This window comes from Haemaphysalis longicornis, unplaced genomic scaffold, assembly GCF_048455015.1.
Source record: "Haemaphysalis longicornis isolate Haplotype H1 unplaced genomic scaffold, Haemaphysalis longicornis Haplotype H1 scaffold_7, whole genome shotgun sequence".
Taxonomy (NCBI): Eukaryota; Metazoa; Arthropoda; class Arachnida; order Ixodida; family Ixodidae; genus Haemaphysalis; species Haemaphysalis longicornis.
Window position 1 is genome coordinate 105,622,577 of NW_027526422.1, and position 22,588 is coordinate 105,645,164.

The following is a 22,588-nucleotide window of genomic DNA, read 5'->3' on the forward strand; positions in this document are numbered from 1 at the left end:
TTCGTTCATTTTGCGTATCACGACGCCCGTTTTCGCGCTGCGAGACGGTCGGAACGGCGAGCGAGTGGTACGGAGATTTTACGAAGCCCGATTTTGTTGTCGACCTTCACGAGTAGGGTGACGGCGAGCGACTAGTGCAGTGATTTTACGACGACAAACATGACTTGACTGCCATCTTAATTGCTGTTGGAAACATTCAAAGTGCGCATTAACAATGCAAAAAAAGACCGCTACATTCGGCGGAACGGGCAGAAACCAAGTTGGCAACAATAGAGCTTAGATAGGCGGTGATTTAACGACGCCAGTAAGACGCTGGCTTATTTTCGTGTCTTTCCTCACTCGTACGTTTTCTCGGCTGTTAAATTTTTTGTTCGCGGTCCGGTGAAAAACGTTAACGGGGTTCCACTGTACAAATAATTTTTTATTCAATATCGCGGATTTCGTGACATAAAACTATTCCCCACAAAAGTGCATCACTTTATTGAAACGTTAACAAATGAAAAAACTTAAGAAAGCAATTGGGAAGCGTCACATCTGTGCGCTTTAATGTTCCGCCACGGTGGTGTTGTGTCGCGCCCAGTCCGGAAATACGTGCAGGTTGAACACCAGAGGGCCAAGGATGTTGATGGACATTATTTCAACGGCGACGCAAACCGTGCTCATCACGAAGCCGGGCACCGCCTGGAAAGAGCGCGCACATAATTTTAACAAAAGGCCACTGGTTTCTGCGAGGCTGAACAATGGTCCCCCCGTACCGTGCTAAGGCGATCATTTTCTATTTAACTTTTTATTCCCCAAAAAACATTCCCAACCTCCAGGGCCGCACCCCCCCCCCCAAAAAAAAAAAGAAAAAGAAGCCGCAATAACACCTTGTTTGTTAAAATCGACAAGCACCCACAACATGACGAAAAGCAGGAAACGTTATCACACTTTATTGCTGTATCGTCATACCACCACAAGCCTATCTACGCCCACTGCAGGGCAAAGGCCTCTCGAATTAATCTCCAGTTATCCCGGTCGTGTGCTAACTGCGACCAATTTATCCCCGCGAACTTTTTGATCTCCCCTGCCCATCCAACTTCTTGCCGCCCTCTGCCAGGCTTGCCTTTTCTAGGGATCCACTCTGTTACCCTTCATGACCAACGGTTATCTTGCCCTCGCTTTACATGCCCTGCCCACATCCATTTCTTCTTCTTATTGTCTACTAATATGTCCTTAACACGCGTTTGTTCCCTGGCCCACTGCGCTCTCTTCTTGTCCCTTGATGTTACACCTATAATCTCCCGTTCCATTGCGCACTGACTCGTCCTGAATTTAAGTTGAACTCTCTTAGTGAGCCTCCAAATTTCTGCCCCGTAGGTGAGTACCGGTAAGGTGCAGCTTTCATACACTAATTTCTTCAGGGACAATGGTAGGTTGCCACTCATTATCTCAGAATACCTGTAGCAAGAGGGGGGGGGGGGGAGGTAAGAAACCTGCAGCGGTGGCGTAGAGGTAGAGCGACCGCCTAGCGTGCAGATGGACCGTGGTTCGAATCCCGGTGCCGGAAAATTCCCACCGGATCCCCCCAAAAAATCTGGGTGTTCATGGACTTGCACAATGAGGCCTGGAGCACAGCCTGACCCCGGCGACCATTGCCGGTAACGCACTCCCTCACCAGAGCCGGAGTGGCCACCCTGGTACAACCTACCATGAAAACGCCAATTATCGCTGTATACAGCCCCTCAATTCAGAATTGGGGGATTATTGAATTAGCACCGAAATGAGCGTTAAAGAAAGGCACAAAGGGTATAGAAGAGGCCGCTGCCGAACTGCACGGGATATTCAGTAAGAAGGTTTGCCAAATCATTAATAAGGGCGCCTATATTTCCCCACTTGCCGGTGTATTTATTTGTATGTAGATGTCTCCCACAGCGCTTAGCAGAGGCACCCACCGCCTTTTCGATAGCGGACCCGAAGGAAAGGGATTCAAGAAAAACTAACCGCGTATCTCGTCCTTTTGCTGCAAATGTCGACGAAAGGCGATAGTCGACGGGCGCCCCTGTCAAGTAAATGCCTCCCTTCTCTTTCCCGCTGACCTCTCATGCTGTTCCTCTCCCGTGTTGTTCCTCCCAAGGTAACAAGGTAGAGGTTTTCTCAGGTCAATTTGAATTTACCGCGTCCCACTGCTCCAAGTCGAATGCCTCGTTGCCAGAGCTGCCATTCGGCGGAGCCGCGCGTAAATATAGGCAACCTACTCTACACGTTTGTAGAACCACGTTGCCCCATTCCGCGAGCGTTGCAATCGGAACGTGGAACCCCTCTTGCTCCCTGCTGAGAACAATAATTTCCCCAGTGCACTTTCCTTTCCTCTCTTCCAACAACTCACTTTCTCTCTCTCTCTCTCTGAAACTTTCGTTACTGCTGCCGTTTTATTTCTTAAAAGCCGCCAGGAGCTATAGCAGCGCGGGGAAACAGCAGGCGACGGTTTTCTGCAGTGGATGTGGTATTTCCTTTGCTATCGCAAAAACTGAGCCGCCATGAATTTCTTAATAAAGAAACGCTGCAAGCATCGCTTGTGCATTGATTTTCTGCCTTAAATTTGCGTAATATCTTGTTTTTGTTCAACAACGTCGACAAGTATGAAGAACGCCAGCGGACTAAGGCATTTAGATTTTGGGCATACAAGACTATTGCGAAGCTTCTGTTTCTCTTTGGCCGGGTGGCTGAATCGAGCCATAGACCGACAGACAGACCCCAAAATTTCTGTGTTTAGGCGGCCCAAGAAACGCTATCGTCTTTAAGAACTAAATCTCCTTTCTCCCAGCGTGAAGTGTACTGAAACCGCGGAGCTGTGGTTCTCCCGTGTCGGCTCGAACGTCAATGGGCGCTCGCCCGGGAACACCACAGCCGTCGCCGCGCCAGTTCAACGATTCGAGAAAATTTCAGCTAAACACCAGCTGCGTAAGGCTCCCGCCCCTCGGCATGCCCTAGCAGGACGCAGAGCAACCAGCCCTAGATAGAGTTCGCAGGGAGCAAAGAGTTGCGGGACCCTTTTTCACGCACCGCCGTGATGACGTGATCCGGTTATCCGATGCCGTGCAGAAAAGCCTCCTTTACGGCCACCCCGCTCTCCCGGCCGCGTCGTAGATGGGGAAGCCCATCGCCAGCGTGATCAATCGTTGGAATCCGCCCGAACGGGCAGCCTGGGCTTGCGCGTTTCCGCACTTTCGCGTGTTTTCTGTAGTGTGCCGGGATGCACTAACAGGACAGAACAAGGAAAATCGTTCTTCCGCGTCACAATTGGAAAAGAAGACGTCCGACTACGGCTGAAGTGGCAGTTGCGAATTGGCCGCGACCGAGCGGCAGTAAAAGGAGTGAAATTTTGCGAGGATCGTGTACAAGATTGTGCAATTTATTCTAAACGTCTTCGTCGTTCTAAATTCGCAGAATGACTAGGCGCTTTTATATCCTTAGTACGCATTGCGTTTGCCCTTCTCGCCGCTGACCCAAATTATCTGTTGAATCAACTTTTTCAGGGCAAAATTTGTATCGCGATACACACCTGCTCTTTATGCTTTCCCGATCTACTATGCTGATAAATCCATCGTGTTGGTGTGTTTAGTGCGGTTCGGCTTGTCAATTCCTTCCCTGCCTGCCTGTTCTGCCATGGTAAGCTGTCCCTTCTCCTTTACTGGCCTTGCACATGCTGTGTAAATGAAGGCGGAAGAGGCTATGCTTTGTACTGGACAACAAACATATTGACTTGGCGGTTGTTTGCGATGGTGAGCGCGGCAGACTTGAGTGGAGAGCTATGGCTTACAAGCCACCCTTCCCCAACGTAGTTTTGTCTTATTTTGTGACTAAATGGCATTTAAATTTGTGTGCTATCATTTGTGGTACGTTCTACATGCCATGATAAAAGCAACACTAGACACTGTAAGAGCACTAGGCACAGTCTAAAAGCAACGCAAACTATTAATCTTTTTCAAAGGAATTGCAACTTAGCACATCTGGGTATAAAAAAGACAATATTTGCAATTATGGGTTTTGACTTGTCATATTTACTGCTGCTCTCATTGGTCCTATGACAATTTCTCGGAAGATCAGTTTGAATAGTGGTCCTTGAAAGGCAAGAAAAGGCTTAAGTCAACTGCTGTACCAAGCATCTTTCGGGGTGAGTTTTAGCATGCAGCACTTTAATATAAAATTGAGTTTCCACATTTCTTGTGTTGCTGTAATGTGACACACTATTGTGGTCCTCCAGGCTCACAATGCCACAGCTCGTTGCCTGCCCCAAGAACCATGAGGTGAGGTTGCCGACTTGACATTCCTCATTGTTGAGCCCCACAGTGTTTCATAGAAGGCATTGCGCTATTGATGATAAGGTCATGGGTTTCATTTGCAGCTGCGGGTGCTGTTATTGTGACGGAGGCTTAAAACAAAAATGCCTTTGAGTCGAGATTTTAAAATACCGTAAAGCTCCTAGAGGGTCAAAATTAATCCGTAATCCTTTTATTAATTCTGCCTCATAGCTGAGGCACCCAAATTGAAGTGAAACTCCAATTCGAAATGGAACCCTTGTTGTTTAAGGGCACGAGCATAAGCAGTGCCTCATTGTGGGTTATTGACTCCGCAGAATCTTCACTCTCACCAGGCTTGTTTTCTGCCGAGGAGGATCCTATACCATCATCAGGTGAGCGGGGTCTGCTGAAATCCGGTCTCACAACAACGTGAGGTGCAAGATATTCTTTTGTTGTTCTGTCAAACCAGCGGCCCTTCTTGCTTTGAGTAATAATGCCCAATCTGAGTGCAGTCTTATGAAGGTAAACTTGATTATCATGGTCACATGCTAGCTTACAGGCCAAGCAATAAAAACCCAGACAAAGGAGATGTAGACACGAGTCGGCAAGGGTTCAGGGAACGTTCGGTTGCGTTACGACCCCTATACACATGCCGCTTTGCCTTGTAGTGTGCACGTCACCTGTGCAGCCGAGTGTTGCCTCCTGTGGGCGTCGGGATTCCATCCTGGGTCTCAAGGTGAGATATTGGTCGATTTCTGCCATCGGGCTAGTTTTCAGGAAACGTTCTGTTGCGTTACGACCTCTATACTCATGCCGGCTTTGCTTCGCAGGATGCACGACACCTGTGCGGCCGAGTGTTGCCTCCTGTGGGTTGCCGGGCTTCGATTCACGATTCCAAGGTGAAATAATGGTCGATTTCTGCCTTTGGGCTAGGTTTCAGGGAACGTTCTGTTGCCTTACAGCCCCTCTACTCATGCCGTATTTGCCCCGCAGGGTACAGGATGCCTATGCATGCTTTTGTACCTGTCCAGGCATCTTCACAAATTGAGGTCTCACAGCTACAGCTGCTTCATTAATATCAAAGATAGCCTTGCATATATATTTTGGTGCAGGTATAGTGTGGGAACAGTGCATAGCAAAAATAATTCAGTTATAATACACACATATTGGCTGATATTGCAAGTGTTGTTCAGATATTTGCCTTTGAAATGGCATGGTTGAAATATGAGCTCTAGCGCATATGCAAACATTTAAATACAATAGAAATGACAACCGTTTTTTAACGTCTATATTTCGGCTTTGTACAGGTTATAAATATCGCTAGGGAAATGGGGGATTTATGGCGGAGGAGGAGGAGGGCCGCTGTCCACGTCTTCGAGGTGGGGTGGTCCCGAAATCGGCTCTGCAAAGAAACGGCCGGGTCCTCTCTCGTCCTTAAAATATTGAAGAAAAGCCCGCCAGACCCGGAGTGCGTCCGATGGTCCAACGTGTGATGGTGGATCGATCCACTCCTGGAGGGTGCCAGGTCGGCGTACGCCGAGAGACTGAAGTGCAGTCTCCCGAACCGCGGTAAAGGCAGGGCAATGCCACAAAAGATGTTCAGTCGTCCCTCTTGCTGGGCATAACGGTTTTTGTACAGTGTAACAATGCAACTCAATAAAGTGCTTCGCTGGGCTTGACCCAGTCAAAGTTCGGCTAGAAATCTTGCACAAACACGGACGAAGATGAGGAAACAACACAAATGTGAAGGTGCAAGCAATCAACTGTTATTCTTTGTAGCGACTCCTGTGGTTGCGCATTGTGCCTTATCATTATTGTTTGGCTGTTTTGGCTCCGAATGTGTGTTGCACAGCCTTATAAACAGAAGCATTCGGTCTTACAGGACAGCATCACCCACGCAGTCACTAAAAGTAGCAGTAGTCACTTCTAGATGGTTTCAAATAAATTAGCACAGACAGTACAGAAAACACTTTGGGAATCCTCGTTACTGAGGCGTTTAGTGTATCACTGTTGTTTTTCTTTTGGAGGTGGTTGTTTGTGCAGAACGTAGTGGACATCCGAAATCTGAAAGAGGCACAGCTTGAACGACAGCGTAACCAGGAAAGGAAGCGGCGCTACAGTGCGGAAGAACAGAGACGGGCTTAGAAACTCTCTGTCAACAGTCCTTGCTCCAGACCAGATGCACTGGCTGCATAAAGGGACACTTCGAGGGAGGTCCTGGGCCCCGGAAACGATGCAGAAGGCTTTGCACCTCAAAATTGCGTGTGGTAGTAGGGGCTATGACTGTGAAAGAGGATCGTGTTCCTTTACCTGCCAAAAGAACTCTTTAACAACAGATGGAGCACACTGAATTTGTTCCAGGTAAGTATCACTGCTTAAAAGCACTTATCTGTCAGTCGGCTTTCACATGAAACTTGCCACTATTGTTGCCGGCATCCTGCAAGAAGTCTTCACTGCTCTAAAACAAAAAGTTTCAACCATGCGGCCAGGAGAAAAGCAAGCATGTTTCCTAATGAATGAAATGCAGATTTCCGCTGGACTTGATTATGATGCACCTACGGGGGCCGTTGTAGGTAATGTTTCTGTAACAAATGCTTGGTCATTGTGCTTGCTGGCTCAACTTGCTTCGCACTATTGTTCTTAAATGGGAACGCAATGAATGTGACTTTAATGATGTTGGAGTTACGGAAACCAAATATGCTGCAAGAACTTGTCGTTAACAGGATTCACAATGTCGAAACTTTTGCTGTCATCCTGCAGGTAAATATTACCATTGGTTGAGGTAAATTTTTTTACGTGCTCCAAGAGAAAAAGGGTACTTCAGTCAGCACTTTGAGTGTAATGTTATTCCCATTCGTGCTGAATGGTTGTATTTTGGGGAATATATAACCTTCCCATGGAAAAAACAATGCACCATCTTGGACAAAGATTTTGGGGTAGGAATAATGCTGTTGACAGCCTAGTGCCAGCAGTTTGCTAGTGGTGGTACTTTGCCTTTCACTGTATATGACATATGTCACGGAGATGAACAATACATAACGTCTGTGAATTCAGCATGTAGTGCCATTGTCACGTCACTATGTGATATGAACAATCACCCTATTTTTATTTGGTCATCTTGTACTTGGACTTTTCAGGGTGGCCAACCATCCCTTCCTCAAATTCTGCTGCGATACAAGAGTTGGCGACACATGCACTTGTGTTTACGCTGGCAGGAATCACAAGCAGGTGGAAGCAAGCAGTTGCACATCACTTTACATGTAAGTCATTGGTGTTTGCCTTTATGATGCTTTTGACTTTATGATTAGTAGTTTGCCTTTATTATGTTTTATTGCTTGCAAAGGCACACTTTACTCAAAAACTTAGTGCCCGGAGTGACATTGTCATTAAATTTGCCATACACTCTAACTCAAAAACTTAGTGCCCGGAGTGACATTGTCATTAAATTTGCCATACACTCTATCTCAAAAAGTGCTTTTGATGTGCACTTCAACTTTTTCTGAAGGCTCGTGCGCAGACATGGAATGTTTATTTTCTTTTTTTCTTAGGCCACACATCCGTTGTGTCGCGAACACTTGTCCGCCACCGTCCCATGCACTCAACCAACATGTTTCTCGCTGCCACAGCATGAAACGAGGGATGGCAGGACTCCGTAGGAGCTCGCGTAGCTCCTGGCTTCCCAGAGGTTATCTTAGAGGTTATCCCAGGGGGGATTTTCCTAACATGGAGTGCGCGTGAACTCTCTTTAGTCCCAACGAGTTCGACACGTGCACACGCAGGAAATGACCGACCCTGCAAAATATAAATAACTCTTAAGGCACATTTTGGTTGTGAAAGTGGGCAAGGGGTTGTAACATTTGCTTTCGACTTAACATTGGGTAAGCTTCAAGTCTAACCTTACAACGTGCCAATCAACGTCATGCTTCATGTCATGCCCATGGGTTTTATTTTTTGCCTCCAACTGAAAAACTTTCCATTTTCTTTTTTTCCTAACGGCTGCTTCATTCGATGCAGGTAAAGTAAATGATGTACTGTTAGACATTATCCGGCGCTCCGAAGAAATAAGCATCACTGTGAGTTAGTATTGACATGGGGACAGTAAACACTGCGATATGGAAGCTGTGCAGTGTGCAGGTGTCAAGATATAGGAAGCCAAGCACATCGTTCCCTCATCCATGTGGAGGGGGAAGGCGGCTTTCTTTCTTGCAGATGCACCACATCTGCTCAAGAATCTCCGAAGCCATCTCGTGAATGGCCAACATATCATTTTGGATAAGGGTACTGTGACAAAGCATAGTCTTCCAAGTGAGAAGGTATTGCATAATTCGCTTCTAAGAATGCATGAATGCGCCTAGAATATTTACGGGCTATGCCAGCACCTAACAATTTTTATATGCCTGATTGTGCGAAGCAATTTGGGGTATCACTAAAATTTGTAATTACATAATTTAGAAAACTATAAATTCTCTTTCAGGTGAAAAACCTGCCATTCGCCAACTTTCTTCTTTACTATGGTGAAAATATTTGCACCTCATCTAAAGTCACTTGTTGAAAAATATATTCAATCTCACGGTGGTTATTGGTCATGCAGGTACCCCTGGAGTATAGTCCAACGTGCCCTAAAACTCGACGGACGGAACAAACTGAAATTGATGCCGCACCTGAAACCAGCCGACTTTGCGGCAAACCATTTTGACAACATGAACGTCGCATCTGCACATGCCTTGCTAAACCACAGGACTGCCGCCGCCCTCCGCTGCTTGGTCCAAGGGGGTCGCATCGATAAGGAAGCCCTCACCACTGCATTCTTCCAGGAGCAAGTTTTCCGGTGGTTCACGATAATGACATCGCGAAATATCAAACCCGCGCTAAGTCACCTCTCCGCTCAAAGAGCAGATGACGCCAAAAGTGTTTTGGAGGATTTCATCACTGTTTCCACGACTTACTGTTGTTGATAAGGATCGCAAGGATCCGAGGAAGCCTGTTCAGAGAGGCGCACTCTTATCCACTCTATCTGCTCTGGCCCTGAGTGTATTTCATATCACCATAGATGGTTTTAGGTTTCTGATGCTGAGCAGCTGGACTCAGGATGATCTTGAAAACCTGTTCAGCACAATCAGGTTTCGGACGCCTATGCCTCGGGCCAGGGAGTTTAAATCCACTTTCCGAATAATTGTTCTGGCCAAATTTTTCTAGCCTAGTCGTCATGGGTCATACCAGGTGGACGACAGCCAGTACTTACTGGAATTTGTTCGGTACAAGAAACAGCTGGCCAGGGAGTGCACAGAGGATGTGGTTGATGTTGGTGACGATGAAATAGTTGAGCTTTATGAAGAGGAACAAGACAGCCTGATCTATTTCTCTGGCTACATTGCATATGCGGTGATTCAGAAGAATACACTGTGTCCTCTGTGCAAGGCTTGCCTTGATGACAAAGACAAAGAAGTGCCAGAGCTTTTCGCATTGAAATGGTACACAAAGCATAGGCGAAACTCCCTTAAAGTACCATCTGGGCCACTGGTCCAAATGTTGGAGGACTGTGAGAGGCTTTTTCGAGTCAATGAAGACCGCCTCCTCAATTCTAAATGCACTGTGGAAAGCTTGAAAAAGTGTGTCAAAAAAAGTTCGTCCTTTCAAGAACTTTCCTATTTGCCACAGTGTTGCAGAGAAAGCCACAGCTCACTTTTTCCTTTGTTGACTCCGCTTTGCTGTCAAGCAGCGAACTGTGTACCTTCTGGACAAAATGCGGCAGTCTGGGAAGTGTGGGTCAAAGAGCGTGGGGATGTGCATTCTTGCACAAAATGTCAGTTGAATTTCCAGAGCAGTATGTTCAGATGGTAAACTTGCCTCTCTAATCAGGACATTTTGGTTACATTTAGCCCTTGGTTCTGTATAGTAATCTAAAATTTGTTTGCTGTTCAGTCCTGGTATTTCAAGTGTATGACATATAACATATATGTGTATGACATATAAACTTCCTTTCGGGCTTAATCTTGATATTTCAACTGTATAGTTATGTAAAATTTCTTTGCTGTCTAGTCTTCATTGTTTAGAGTTTGTAGGTGATGGGTGAGCTGTGCTGCTTGAGCAGTGCAACTATACTTTGGTACAACGTCAAATTTATAACGGATGTTTCCCGTGTGCCTTATAACCACACCTGGCTCTTCCTCCACGAGGCTCAAACAGTGAGTTACTAAGTATTTTTAACGTGAAATGAATCTTTTCTGTGATTTTTGTGCTCAGTCTGCTACAACAAATAAGCTATGTGAGAACCAACAATGCCATGAATTAAGCACAATCTCCTTTCAAAACTTGTGCGGGTGCATAACACCAAGGTCGCTTTGATGGAGTGGTACACTACATGAGAAAATGCGGTTCTGAACTTATACCCAAGTATAGTGTGATTTGTTTGAATGGTGGTAGGGCAGAGATTTTGAATCCTCGTCATCGGCTACCCTTTGTAGTCGCAGCATTTTGGATCACATTTAGCCTTTTGTTTGTGATCATTCATGACCTTTTGTATTTACTGGCGTGGCGCGTATGCCGGCAACCATGTGCATGTGCTTCCTTGTTGGTGCCTGCGCGTCTTTGTTGCTAAGGGTGCGTTGTATGCGTTAACGCAAGCGCAACACGACGGGAATCGTCACGGCGGTGCCCAGTGTTGCCAGAAGAGGAAGTCAGCCGCTAAACTTTTATGTGAATACTATCTAGTCATGTAAAATTTGTTTGCCACTCCAAGTTTTGATATTTTAAGGATTAGTCTGCTGAGCTGCACCTCTATTCAAGCAATGCAACTTGCCTAATTTGCATCAAAGGTGTGACAGCTGTGCATCCAGTCACGTTGTCTAGTCATTGCTAAGTCACTGTGTAATTTTTATTTCTTCAGGTTTAGTCTTGTTTCTGTATTGTGTGCTGCTTATTTGTTTGCTGCTAGTTGTTTCTGCATAGTGTGTCGTTTACGTGTTTACTGTTGGGAGCCTTCGTGCTTTAATGATTGTACGTTTGTACATGAGCTGTGTTACTAATCAAGCAATACGACTTGTCTGATGGTTTCTCGCTGCCTTTTGTGGTATGCTTTTGTCATCCCCATGACTTTTCAAGGGTGAAATAAACTGAAGTAGTTTGTGCAACATTTACACCGGACTCTGATCTCTTTGAAGCTTTTCTCCATTCGTTATCAGTGGTGGAATTAGGTGAACTGTGGTCATGGCCCCTCTTCAGTGGTTACATTATGTTGTATGTGTAAAGCTGGTAAAACACTGTTACTTCAAGTGAATGGTGTTTGAGTAAAGATTGAGTTTCAAAGACCAGGCCCAGCCCACGTGAATTAACTATACCACACCGATATAAAATACAGTTTGGTTTTTAGAAAAAAAAGGCTAAAATAAAAAGCAAAAAGCTGGCATGCATAACTTCTGGGTGGCATAAAAGTAACGATGTAGCAACACATGCACAAACGCAAACATCCAACTGGGCCAGTTTATTTGAAGAATATGCATGATTGTAGAACGCACGCAGAACGCAACATAAACAAAACACCTTGAAATTATGACCCTAAGATACTCGTCAGCATTGTGCCCGTGTGTTTGTCTGCTTTTATTTTACCTCAAACAAAGCTGTAGATTATCGGCACCAAAGAGCTCAAACGCCCACACCATTGGACTTAAAGGAAGTGTTTAGACGAGGAATTGTTTATAATTACCGATGCCGATTTTCAGGTGTGGTGATGTTCAAAAAAGAGCCTAGAAATATTTCGTGTGATAGTTAACTTACGAAGCTGCTTGGCGTCCGAACACCCTTTCGGAAATTCAGAAACATTGCGCCTGAATTGTTCCTTGTTAACTGATTAAGTAAGGGCATGAATGGTTTCAATTGAGTATCAGTTACGAAGTCCTCCATCAACTCATATATTGGGTTCCTGACGCCAGGATATTTTATACGGCGTCAGGTTTTATGCAATCAGACGCGTATTTTATTAGGCCGGATTGTGCATGAGAGTCTTTGAAACCACCAAATAAATGGCAATGAGCAAAATACGCAATATACCAGCGTGCCCAATGCAATCGCTCACGCTCGTGTATTGCGAATACCGACACAGCACTCAAAGATTCAATTGTGCGTTCGGAGCCGAAAATCAACACGTTTTCCAGTGCCGCGTTGCGTGTCACGACATAAGTTCTGTGTATTGGGAAGTGCAATTCTACTGCCGAAGATAGTGTAACTTAAGGAGGCTAATACAAATGATTCTTGCCGAAAAAGTGGATTAATTCATTCGCGCTCGAACTTGGTACTTCAGTCGCATATAATGGAAGGCATATTTGTCAACAAAATCTTAATTAACACGTACTTGTTCGTTTGGAATAAAATAAATACGGCGTGTTCCCCCACCTGAAAACCAAGGTCAGCGTTCATGCCTTTCACGTAGTAAGGCGAATGTTCAGTGAAACGAGATGTTCTCATATAAATGAGGTAAATACTGTGGCCGATCTTTGTTAAAATTAGCTTTAAATGCGGATTACGTCGTATGAAGATTGAGCGCCAGTCTTGATGTTATAAACTGGCTTTAAATACTGATTAAGTCGTATGAAGATTGAGCGCGAAAGAACGAACGCCGATGCTTGCGATTTCGCGCCGATGCTTGCAACTTTGCGCGGCTGAACCGCGGCGGCGCGGCTCCTGCACGGCCGACGAGTGGCTTTCCCGCATCATTCCGGATAATAAGATGGCGGGTGGTCGCGCAACTCTTAGTTCCCTGCGGGAGTTATATAGAAAAATTCTAGCGCCAGCGAGGGCACTGCGCCCTCTATCGGTGGGCCTGGATACCTACTTCTACCCGTACGTGCCGCACGACCTTCAGCCGATGGACAAAAGGGCTCGACGTACAAGAGCCGCGCTGTTAAAGGAGAGGTGCGCCTTCGAAACTTATGCCCTATAAAGATCAGCGCTGATGCGTGGTGTTTCCCGCCCGTCAGCTTCTGGCATGTCACGGTTCCTTCCAGGGAGGAAAATATTCAGTGGGCCGAAAACACTGGTTTTGTTTCTATTCTTGTTCCTCTTTTGTAAAGTCACCCTTCTTTTTTCTATTGTTTGTGAGCGGTGGGGTAAGGATGTCTACGCGCGTGCGTGTCAGAAGGAGGAGCCTAATCCCAGAGCAAATCTCTCGACAACAGCTTCGTCATATTTGACGTAAGAACCGGTCCCGAAAGTGGAATGTATGGAAACCAGTGGCGTATCAAGGTAGGAAGGCGCCCATTGTTAATAAATTTTCGCGCCCCTCATGAAGATATTGTTGAGAGGAAAATGTTACACTAAAGATATTTTCCAACATCTAAAGGGTGTGATTGATTGATGTATTACGAGGTTTAACCCGCCGACGCTACACACGCGATGAAGCGCACTGTAGTGGAAGGCTTCGGATTTATTTTGACCACCCGGGGCTCCTTAACATGCGCCGATGTCTCAAACACGCAGGCGTTTTCGCTTATCGCCTTCATCAGATAATCAGCTGCTGCGGCCGGTAATTGTGACGGTGTGGAACACAAAGTAATTCTGAAGTAGGTGTGACCAGATAGAGAGTTCTTCGTTATCCCGGTCGTCCCTCAAGCCTGCCGCCACAGCCAGTTTATCTCTTCATGGCGGTTTCAGGAACGGCCAATCTGTCGCTTTCACGTTCCCTTCTTATGGAGCCATAGGCGCCCCATGACATATTGATGTCAGAGTGGTTTCTTGGGCGAGTTGGTCATTCATCGTGTAAGTAAGCGCAAAATGAACAAGGACGAACGAAGCGCCGTGTCCCGTTCACTTCGTTTGTCATTGTTCATTTTGCACTTACTTACACGATATTGATGTCGTCCCGTAACAATATTCGCGAAACCTATCAATACTCATTCTAGTATTATTACTTTTGTCATGATTGTTATCGGTGCATTCACAATAACCATTCGTTCGCATGCAGTAAATTATGGCTACAGGCGTTACATTTTTTGCGTGTGTGTGCGTTCATTCGTGCGTGCGTGAGTGTGTGTGTGTGCGTGCGCACGCGTATTCGTACAAGCGTGCCCGTACCAGAGGCTCGTCTCGTAGCGGGAATGAACGCTTGGAGCTTGACCACAAGCAGCCATGGGAGGCCATGTGGCAGGTCCCTCGAACACCTTCGGGCGGGGTCTGGGAACGATAGACACTCACCACTGAAGAAGGGTTCAACCCCTCTGTGTCTGTCTCGGCGGGGGATAAAGGGCTTAGAAACGCTCTACCACCGCGGCAGACGTGAAAGGCTCCTGCTGTCGGACCTGAGCCGCTGGTCACCTCCCAAAATAAAAATGAGTTCAGGCGCCTTTCATGCGGGGATTCTGGAAACCGTAACAGCGCGTTGGGCCATATCATGGCTTACAACAAGAAGAATATGAGTTACTTCGGTACCTCCGGGAAGCTACCGGTTTCGTTAATGGGTATAGGCGTCTCTGGTCGAGTGCGGACCGTTCAAAACGAACGCCTGGAAGGCTGTCTTTACGCTTGCGAGGGGCCCCTGACCCTTGTCCATCTGGCGGGGCTCCCGGCCGTCATGCCGCGTTGCGACATTGCCGAGGGTGAGAGAGTCCGGCGACATGTCCTGCCACAGGCGGTTGAGAGTTGAGCGTCCACCGTGGCTGTGAAAGTCAACATGTGCATTCGTGTGCCTTGGTTGGGCCAGGTGCCTATCGGTAAAATAGTTACAAGGGACTCCCCGGCCAGGCACTCGGCCCTTGTTTTGGACTACAACGCCTGGGAAGATCACCCGGCTTGCACCGGAAATCACCCCTATGGAATGGGACGGCAGCAATAATGCATGAATTCTTCTTTGTGTGCGTGTTTGTTTACGCGTGTGCGTGTGTGTGCGTGTGCTTGTTTGTGTGTGCGTGCGCCGTGCGTGTGTGTGTCAAAGTGTCTAATTTTCGTTCATTGGAACCAGTGCAATTTTCTTTATTTTTTCTGAGATGTGCATATCTTGGGTGGCTTGTTTCTTTGTTGTGTTTTTTTCGTGCGCCAGCACAAAGGCGCTTGGCTAACCACGCAAACGCAACCCTGCTAACCACGCAAAACACAAGCTACGCTCTATAGTAGGCATGTTTGCCAAATTCTTTACACTTTACAATTTAAATAACACCTGCAAGCACCGCATCTTCTGCTGTGTGTCCGGTAGAGCATTCGTAATTCCCACATAATGCGGTTAGACCCGAGCAGCCATTTTGACCACTGTTCAAGCAGCATGCCTCAGTGCTGTGGGGTTTGCCAAATGAAGTAGCTATGAAGTGATAAGGGTTTGTAGTTCGTCACAAGTCATACAAGCAATCGTGGTGATAATTCTTAGCATTGTGATCAGTCTACGAATCACAAAGCGTGGTGTATGTTTTGGCGCGTTTTAAATGGTAAAGCTGCCAATGTACCTGAGAAAAACCGTAATACATGAAGGTACCTTCCTGAACAAGTCTGGCAGTTCTAGAGAATAGAAAGCCGAAGTGACGGTATATTTTTAAGAAAACGACGCACGTAGGTGACGTTAGACTTTTGCTAGCTTGGCGTAATGGCAGGAACCAAATAAATGCCACTGGTGCTATTCTAAACACTGTTTATATAGACACTATAAATGATGCACAAGAAAGAATGTAAAAGCAAGTACAATTGTTCTCGGAGAAGTTCGGTTTACAACCTGCCTATCTTTAGCACGACTAGCTGTCTCTGGTGGTAACGCGTCGTGAGAACAAAATGTTGGTCGAGGTCTTGGGATATACTTGTAGTGTGGCCATGCCAATATTGTTGGTGCTAGAGACGGCCCGAACAGAAATCGTTATAAACATTCTAATTCTACCCATTCTGCCAGTATTCTCCTCAGCAGCAATTGATGGCGCCAGGCGATGTGTACAGTTGTTACCAACTGTGCAGCGTGATTACTTATAAAATCAGGACATGAATATTGCTGCCCTTACGCTCCCCCGACTGCCCTTCTAGATTTCCCCACAAGCGCACGGTGATCTCCATTGTCCGAGCAAATGACACTCCATTTGCTCGAACGCAGACTTCCAGGAAAGCAAAGTTTGTTAAACAGTGTAGACTGTTCACGCGGCGTATTGTACGCTCATGCAAAGGGGTTCAAACGAGCACATCTGTATACAACGAACCCCTGCTGAGAATAGCCCGTGGTTATAATGCACGGCCAGTATTGGCTACGCACCATGTCCATTATGGTCAGCTTTCCGACCTGGTAGACAATCGCGTTTGGTGCAGTCCCAGCCGGAAGCATAAACGCGAAGGAGGAGGCAACGGCGACCGGGATGGCGAAGTACAAAGGGTGAACCTCCAGCGCCACTGCCTGCAGAGAGAGGCGGAAAGAACACTTGTGCTTGCTGGCCGTTCACTCAGTTCACTCAGACCTGATGAACAGGGCGGATTTGTGCATGCGCCCTAGCGCGAGGGCCGCGGGGTGTCTTTGAGGTAGTGATGATGATGATGTTACAGAAGGCGATAATAGTAGCTGCAATAAGGAAAGTTCTACCAAATTCCGTTTGTTTACGCGCCTTAGAACACCCGATTCACCACTATGGGTACGCAAAAAAATAATCAAATGGTAATGCAATGGTATTTTACCGGTATATTACAGGGAGAACGTGCAAAACTGGTAGCACTCCTACACATGTCTACGAAACCTAAGTGAGGTTTCAAGTAGCCACTGCTGCTGTCACTTCAATTTGAAGGACTAGGGCAATAATCGAGACTTGTTTAATGTCGCCTAGAGGGGACGGCCACCCTCACCCATTTCCCCTTCAAATCCACCGCCGCTAATGAACAAAACGGGACAACCGGATCTCGCAACTGCGACTGACCGTTGCCTGGAATCATTTTTCTCTCGGGTAGTATGCGCCAGGCTCCCGATGATTCATCAACTTAATGAAGACTAAAACGTGACCTCTATCCGTGCTTGAAAATACCTACGAGAGAGCCATGTGTCCCACATGTAGCCATGCTCAACGGGGCAATCGGTGAACTGGCTGCAATTTTAAGTTCAAGCACACGCCACCCGAAAGATACTTTACAACCAAAAATACCCCTTCGAACAGAAGTGAAAAAAGAGCATGTTTTTTGCTGAGTTTAAAATGACTTAACAGCTCCATTTTAACCGCACAATAAGAATTGGGGATGAGGGAATAAATACGTCCTTTTCTTGACATAAAATTTTATTTATTCGGTGAGGGGAATAAATGTAAGATTATGATTTTGGAGATCCTATAATACAACTTCACCGCTTCTGCGTGAAGAAAGTTCAAAGAATAGTGGGTCAAAGTTCATCAAAGATTTTGCTAATAGGGCGTCCACTGAATCGGCAACCCTTCAAAGACTGAAATCTCAAACGAAGAACGAACGCATGCGAAGATTTGTCGCTCACTATAGGTAAGCACAACTACGAACTGTCTAAATGCATACCGATACGTGGTTTCTGATATTCGGTATACTATTTTACTCCGCCTTCATGATGGATACGTGTATTGCCGTATGTAAAATCGTTCCCTTTTCGCGATTTTCAAGTAACCCTTTTGACACAATGGAATCCTGGTTTCACGCACGTTTCGTGTGTCCAGAAATCTTATAAGAGCTTTTTGGCAGACCAATCAGTCTATGGGGAAGTTCATTATTTTTCTACAGGACACCATCGGTTCAACTAAGAAAGCGTTCGCTTTAAAAATGTGTGGCTTTTCTGTACCAAGTACCAAGTGTACCAAGTCAACCTCACAGGTGTCGCCCGACATCGGAGTGCTTATGGGATGAAATATAGGTGTTCTTTCTAGAAATTGAGATTAAATCCATGCTGGCATTATGGCCTGCGTACTTTGCGTGTTCATGTTTGCGCAGTTATAGATGCAGCTCTCAAATGGGTTCCAAGATTCGAAATCGATTCAAACTCGCACTCTAAATGGAGTAGAAACGAAGTAAAAATCTTGAGCGCCGCAAGAAATGCTTAAGCATGTTCACCTTAACCATAAAACGCATGAAGCTCTCTCTACGTTTCGGCATCATCCACGCTAGTTTTTCAAATACAGGTTTTGTACAATTCACCTTGAACGGTTAACCAAATTTTCCTCCATGGAAGGTATTTTAGAACTTTTGATATGCAGCCTGAATAACACAACATGAAGGTGCCGAAAGCAGGATATTCGAAGTATCGTGAACAAACGAAATTTCTAACACCAAGACCTTAAGTCTTTACCGCTGATACTAAAGAACAAAATGAAGACTGATAAGTCCCGCTAATACAAGACAGAAACTAGTTTAACGTGCACGCCATTTTTATTTATTTGCGACGGCAGGGCTTCACAAAGAGACAGGCTTCCCAGAAGCGTAAACTTTTACTTTAACGTCGAACTTACATTTTGAAATACTTTTGAAGGTGTGTGGTAGCGGCTTAGCCAGGGGCGGGGATGTTTCAGTGTCAGCTAAAACTTCTGGCAAATGATGCATATAACCTAGCCTGACGACCACATGAGCGTATAAACTTTTCTACTATGCGACTAAGTTTGCAACTTTGGTTACATAGCCAGCTCTCTGCAGTCGTTTATAGCAAGTAGTTTTTTACATACCTGATTTTGTTTTTCATTTATCCACGCCACGAACCAAGCCAACCATGCTGAGAACATGCACCGCCAACAGTATTTTTCTTAATGTAACAGATAGATAGAATGCTGCCAGCATGACCGTTTTATCACAACAGAGCTATCATTCTTTGAGTGACCAAAACCTTTAAGTGAATTTCAGCTAACGTATTTTCTAACCTTCATTTAATACAAAACAACTCACTCGGCTCAAACGTTTTCTAAGGAATAGTTTCATGTTTCTCCTAGCTAACAAAGTTTACACTGCCGTTCCTTGCGGTGTGGCACAAGGTTGCGTTCTCAGCCCTGTTGATATCACTACCTAATAAGGAAAACAATACCATATTTATAACAATAAAAGGGACTTGTAAAGCTTTTTTTTTCTTTTTAAGGCCTTACTAACATTTCACTAGAAGCTCCTGAAAGTTACAAATAGCTAGGCACTCGTATACAGTTCAGGGTTTTTCAAATTTAGTATATAATACAGCATTGTGTTGGATTATCTGTGCTGGAATGTTGCTCGATTCTTCTTCCTATTGAATCTGGTATTATAAACGGCATTGACTATTGGAAACATATCTGCTGCCTTTGGTTATCAATTATCAAGACAAGTCCAGCTGTTTATTAATTTCAAACTCTAGTCAAACAGCATGCATTGAAGCAATAAAATTGAGTGTCAATCTCGCATCTTTGAAATCTCGCCGCAAAAGTTCCAGCCGCAGCGATTCACCTAAAACATCAAATTACCGATACCTGCGCGATGAACTGTTTTTACGGTGACGTTCTATATTGTCTCATTTAGATCAGGCTGACAAGGCATCACCGTGCCGTACTACCCGTTCTTAACCGTAGCTACCGAGCGCAGTAAGCAGAGTTACTCGATGTAGAGCTACCAGAGTTACCAGTTGCGAAACTCCCCTTAAGGCCCCATGTATCAAAAGCCGGTATGCCGTAGTCCCCCCTGGCATTCGGGAAAACAGGGAAAAGCACGGGGCATGTTGAATGTCCTGTCATCTGTCGGCAAAATGTTGAAGTAGTACTCAAGTGATTGCGATTGCTGCCGTGTGTCAAAAATGAAAAACCACGGAAACATATGTAAATATTATGTAATTTATGTTTTCCAATTGAAAACGGAAGTTTCATTAAGTCGTGTTGCACCTAACTGCTAGCGAAATCCAGTTTTTGCCCCTTAAGTGCCATTCCAGCACACTTTTCCATCAGCTTCACTAAAGCGGGGTGGGGGGGGCGCCGCCAGGATTTGAAGAAGAGTTTCGCAATTGGTGTATATTGAGGAACTGTGTGCACTTAGGGCTATGAACCGTGTTACCGTACCGGCGGAAACCATAAAAAAGCGAAAGAAATAATAATACCTTAGCTACTAATTTTTTCGCATTATCAATAAGGTACGAGTTTGCTCTACATTCGTTATTCGTGTTCTGAATATAACCAATCTCTCGATCGAACACCGACTGGCCCTATGCACACTAGTAGGTAAAAATGTGCTATATCCTTTTTGCACTGACTTTCCTACACCTTGCATATCATAAACATTTTTTTTTCTGAGATATACGCCCGCCTGCGCTCTCTTTTGAACCTAAAATTTGTATTATTCTTTTGGTAGAGTGGAGACTGAAATGCCAAAGGAGTTTATGTCGAGTTAAGATGGAAACTGATTTCACCATGCAGGTTTTTTCAAGGCCAAACCATCGCGTTAAGGTCACCTCAGCAGAGTCTCTCCATATTTGAGTATGCGAAAGCACTGGTAACCATTCGTACACTGAACCAGCTGTGTTTTCTATGATTAGTTGGAGAAGAGGTGAGGGTAGTCTACCACGCTCACAGTGCACTCACCATCTGGAACACGATGGGCAGCATAATGGCGGCGACGGCCGCATTGATGGTGAATTCGGTGAAAATGGTGGCCAAGAAGCAGAGGATGGTTCCTACCAAGTAGCTTGGCATCACAGCCAAGGACTTCAGATACTTTGCCAGTATTACCGACAGCCCAGAGGCCTGCGTGATGATTGCCAAGCCACAGATATTGAATTCGTAACCATTTAGAAGTCTCAGTAAATGAAGTACTGGCAAGGCTCCAATACTGCTGTGCTTTTTTATCAAATTTGGGAGCGCGCTTTCTTATCAATTTTTTTCCTTCGGAACATAAGTGAAGTTACCGCAGAGAGAAACGGGTGCAGGTACTTTTTTTATTGCAGCACTTCATGACGGCAATACTGCGTCCACAACACATAGAAGATGCGTGTCCCATTGACCCCTGCTTAGGGATTGTTTGGAAATCAAATATCAAAGACTAAAATTTATTTTAATATGAAATTTTATTCTACCACAACCGAGCTGCACCTGGGCTCGAAGACGGGCTCTGATGGTGGCTACTGAGTAAATTTAAGCACACCTCTGTTAACCCGTTCGTACCACAGTTTCTTTTAGTGCGCAAGCACTTTGGCGTCCGCCACTGCGGTTTGGCGGCGGCGTTGTAACCAAGCGAACAATGGGAAAAAAGGACAGTGAAAGAAAACGTAGAAGAAGGGTGTCGCGAAATTGTGAGGGGGATGGCAATTTCCGAGGCAGCGCGAGACGCTCCTCCGAAAGTGTGAGGGAAAGGGCAGTTGCGGAGCCCGCGCCGGACACGTAAAAAAACCGCACTCGGCGTCTAATGGCGCCATAGAAAGGAAACGCAAAACCAGGAATTTCTGAAAGCAAACCTCTTGTTCCTTAAAGTTCTGCGTGCTGCACGTTCTTCGGTCTTTCCAGTCCTTCGTCGTCGTCCGCGTTGCGTGGTTATCTGAACCACGTGACATTTGCGCGGGAGGTTCAAACACGACTTACAACCCAAGGTTGCCCCGAAGCGCAGCGAGATAACGGCAGAGTGGCGCGCGTCACCCGGCGTTCGCTTATCGCGTGATCCCTTCACGAAACCCACCAGCTATACGCCTTGACCGAAAATACTGCAGTCCGCGCTGTGCACAAATGTCACATTAGGAAGTACCGCATCCGTCGGGTATTTTTTCGCATACCCGAGAATAACAGCCACCTCGGCATAATACCGAACATGCTTCATGCGCTGAGAAGTCAGCATATGACCACACTGGGGTCTGTGTCCCGCCTAGCTAAATTGGAAATTGCCCAGTGATGACCTGGAGCCTTATGCGGTGGCGCTAAAGAAACGGGCTTTAGCGAGGCTCAGTGCAAGCTCTGAAATACAGCCTTCGCATCTTACGTGGGAGGTAAAAGGATCGAGACCACGTGCTGCCTGTAACCCAGCAATTTTTTTATGAGTGCAGACATCCCTGCCTGCGTGCGGACCCTTGACAGTGGCTTCACGATACAAATCTACCTTCACATCTAGAACCCACTATTCCCCATCAATCTGCAGGGGCCTCAGCCATTTACACAGCACTACATTTAGTATGGCGTCTGCTATCCACAGGCGGTTTTGGACAAACATAGCTGGAAAAGAAATCGTAAATGTTCGTGCGGCCTAATGCCGCGGGATCCCTACAGTTAAAACAGGGGCAGGCGAATAGAATGACGGCTGCGGATAGGTGGACATGCTAGGCGCCTGATGTCCGTATCAGGGCACAGCGCTTGTGCAAATATGAAGCCTGCGGATGGGGAAGCTGTACCGCTGACGGGGCAGCGGAGGGTGGGAAAGTGTGGCGCAGGCGCATG

General features: G+C 46.0%; 1 protein-coding gene across 2 annotated transcripts in view; it reads right to left on the reverse strand.

The window, feature by feature from the left end:
* Positions 1 to 443: 443 nt before the first annotated feature.
* LOC144144762 (solute carrier family 13 member 2-like) overlaps positions 444 to 22,588 on the reverse strand; it is a 64,043-nt gene continuing 41,898 nt past the window's right edge. For both annotated transcript variants that reach the window (XM_077676274.1, XM_077676273.1), the window contains 3 exons: positions 20,753 to 20,914; positions 16,492 to 16,629; positions 444 to 681 (listed from right to left, as the gene is read on the reverse strand). In XM_077676274.1, the coding sequence (XP_077532400.1) occupies positions 544 to 681; positions 16,492 to 16,629; positions 20,753 to 20,914 (438 nt within the window). In that variant the 3' untranslated portion in view covers positions 444 to 543. The remainder of the gene's footprint in view (positions 682 to 16,491; positions 16,630 to 20,752; positions 20,915 to 22,588) is intronic.